The sequence below is a fragment of the Aplysia californica genome, unplaced genomic scaffold, assembly GCF_000002075.1.
Source record: "Aplysia californica isolate F4 #8 unplaced genomic scaffold, AplCal3.0 scaffold00731, whole genome shotgun sequence".
NCBI lineage: Eukaryota > Metazoa > Mollusca > Gastropoda > Aplysiida > Aplysiidae > Aplysia > Aplysia californica.
The window spans coordinates 187,727-189,753 of NW_004798001.1; the positions used below are offsets into that span (position 1 = coordinate 187,727).

A 2,027-nucleotide genomic window follows, 5' to 3' on the forward strand; every position below is an offset into this window, starting at 1 on the left:
CACAAACACACACACACACACACACACACACATACACATACACACACACACACACACACACACATACACACACATTCAATGTTCCACCGAGAAATACATTTTTAAAATTCGTTTGAGAAAAGCCATAGGAGCCTTCTACAACCTCAATAAAATTTGGGAAAAAATAAGACGCTAAACTCAAAGTTAAAGCTGCGACTGCACAACTCAAAAAGTCAATAATCTGGTATAGTTATGAGTTAAGCCTAAAGGGGACTTTGACTACAAAATGCCTGCGGAAAATGCGCAACATTTATTGGGAAGAAATCATTTCGAACAAAGGGAAAGACCCTAACATGGCGCTCATATGACCTTACGCAATTGCGAGCGCCGTAAAACCTCTTCTAAAACAAAGACCCCAACAAGAGGTGCTGATATGCACCATAATCGTTAATAATGCAAAAGTTCAATGCGATAGATCGGCCATATCCCACGTCTTCCGAACACGAGAATTTCTCATTAGGCTGTTTGTTGGAAAATCGATGGGAAAAGAGGCAGGGGACGACCTGAAAGGAACTGCACAGGGAAAGCCATTCAATATAATAAATAGCGCAAAATCTGAAACTAGAAGGCAAGAAAGGGGTGATGTCCCCGCCTTAGCTGCTCTATGTAAGCCTAAGTTTGCGTGTGTATGTTTGAGTGATAATATTATATAAGAACGTACGTGTGTGTACGTGTTTGTGTATGCCGGTATACGTATGTGTGTGCTTTACTTTTGTGAGTAATTTGGACTGAATGTGAATGCGTATGCGAGTGTGTGTTGTTGAGTTTGTGTATGTGTGTGTGTGTGTGTGTGTGTGTGTGTGTGTGTGTGTGTGTGTGTGTGAGAGAGAGAGAGAGAGAGAGAGAGAGAGAGAGAGAGAGAGAGAGAGAGAGAGAGAGAGAGAGAGAGTTTGTGAACGCGTGTTTATGTCTGCTTGTTAATATGCGTAGATATATCTGCAAGTGGTTTTGTTTTTTTTAATCAGGAGGGGGGGGGGGCGGTATAATTTTCTTCTATTTATTTAATCTGTCTGACTCGAACAGAAATTACTGTTCTTCAGATATTTATAGTGGGTGGCTGGTGACTGCTCTGGTGTGGTTGCTCCTTCTTTCCTATCAAATTTCTATTATCCTTGTCTCACCTCCTTCTTTTCTTTGTATTCCATTCTCTTGTAACACTTTCTATTCTTAGGCACTTGCAAGCCCTATTTTCCTATTCTTAATGCAAGTATAGTAAAACTCTTACTAAAGCTACTAAAACACTATTACCTTAATGTACTGATGAAGCGAAGCCCTAAACAGATCGTGGCCGTAGATGCCTTGCTCCCCAGTCCGTCTGTCCGCTGTGACCTTTGTAGACTGGCCAGCTGGCATTGTGATGGGGTCAGAGGTCACTTTACGTGTCACACACGCGCGCACAACTTACATTCCATTATAAGATTAATAATAATATACAGTCACCGAAGGCAGTTCGTTCCGGTCTGCTGAACTTGAATGCAGAGAGGGATCAAATAATGATATTTATTATGGGCTAAAAATAATAATAATGTAGCATTTATAATAGTAATAGTGCACATTCCCGTTCAACAGAAAGTTATGGCATTGATTGGTTCGAACTACAGAGCTTCTTCTAGACTGTCAAGGGTGTATCCTTTTAGGATCAGACTTCGGATAAGCACAGGTACGCACCGTTCAGTTCCCCATACCAGTACACTCAAGAGAGCTGACGCGCGATCCATTCTTTGAAATCACTTGGATTTCCTATGATTCAAATAGCAGAATATCAGTGAGTTACAATCAGAACGCATAGTACCTATCTAGCTTACTTTTAATGTTTATTAATTACTGTTCATTTGTATTATGAAACGCATGTGATAGTGAGCCTGTCTGTGAGTGCAAGTATACTACAGTATTGTTATGGTTATGTGCACAGATGTGTGTGGAAGGGAGGATGTGTGAGAGGGTATGTGTATGTGTATGGGTGTGCACATGTGTGAGCGTGTGTGTAT

At 40.9% G+C, this 2,027-nt stretch overlaps 1 protein-coding gene across 1 annotated transcript in view; it reads right to left on the reverse strand.

The window, feature by feature from the left end:
- The window catches only part of LOC101864020, a 47,552-nt gene extending 46,128 nt beyond the window's left edge, over nt 1–1,424 (reverse strand). Inside the window, exon 1 of the mRNA XM_005108896.3 lies at nt 1,288–1,424. Coding sequence (XP_005108953.1) covers nt 1,288–1,392 — 105 coding nt within the window. The 5' untranslated portion in view covers nt 1,393–1,424. The remainder of the gene's footprint in view (nt 1–1,287) is intronic.
- Between the last annotated feature and the right edge of the window lie 603 nt (nt 1,425–2,027).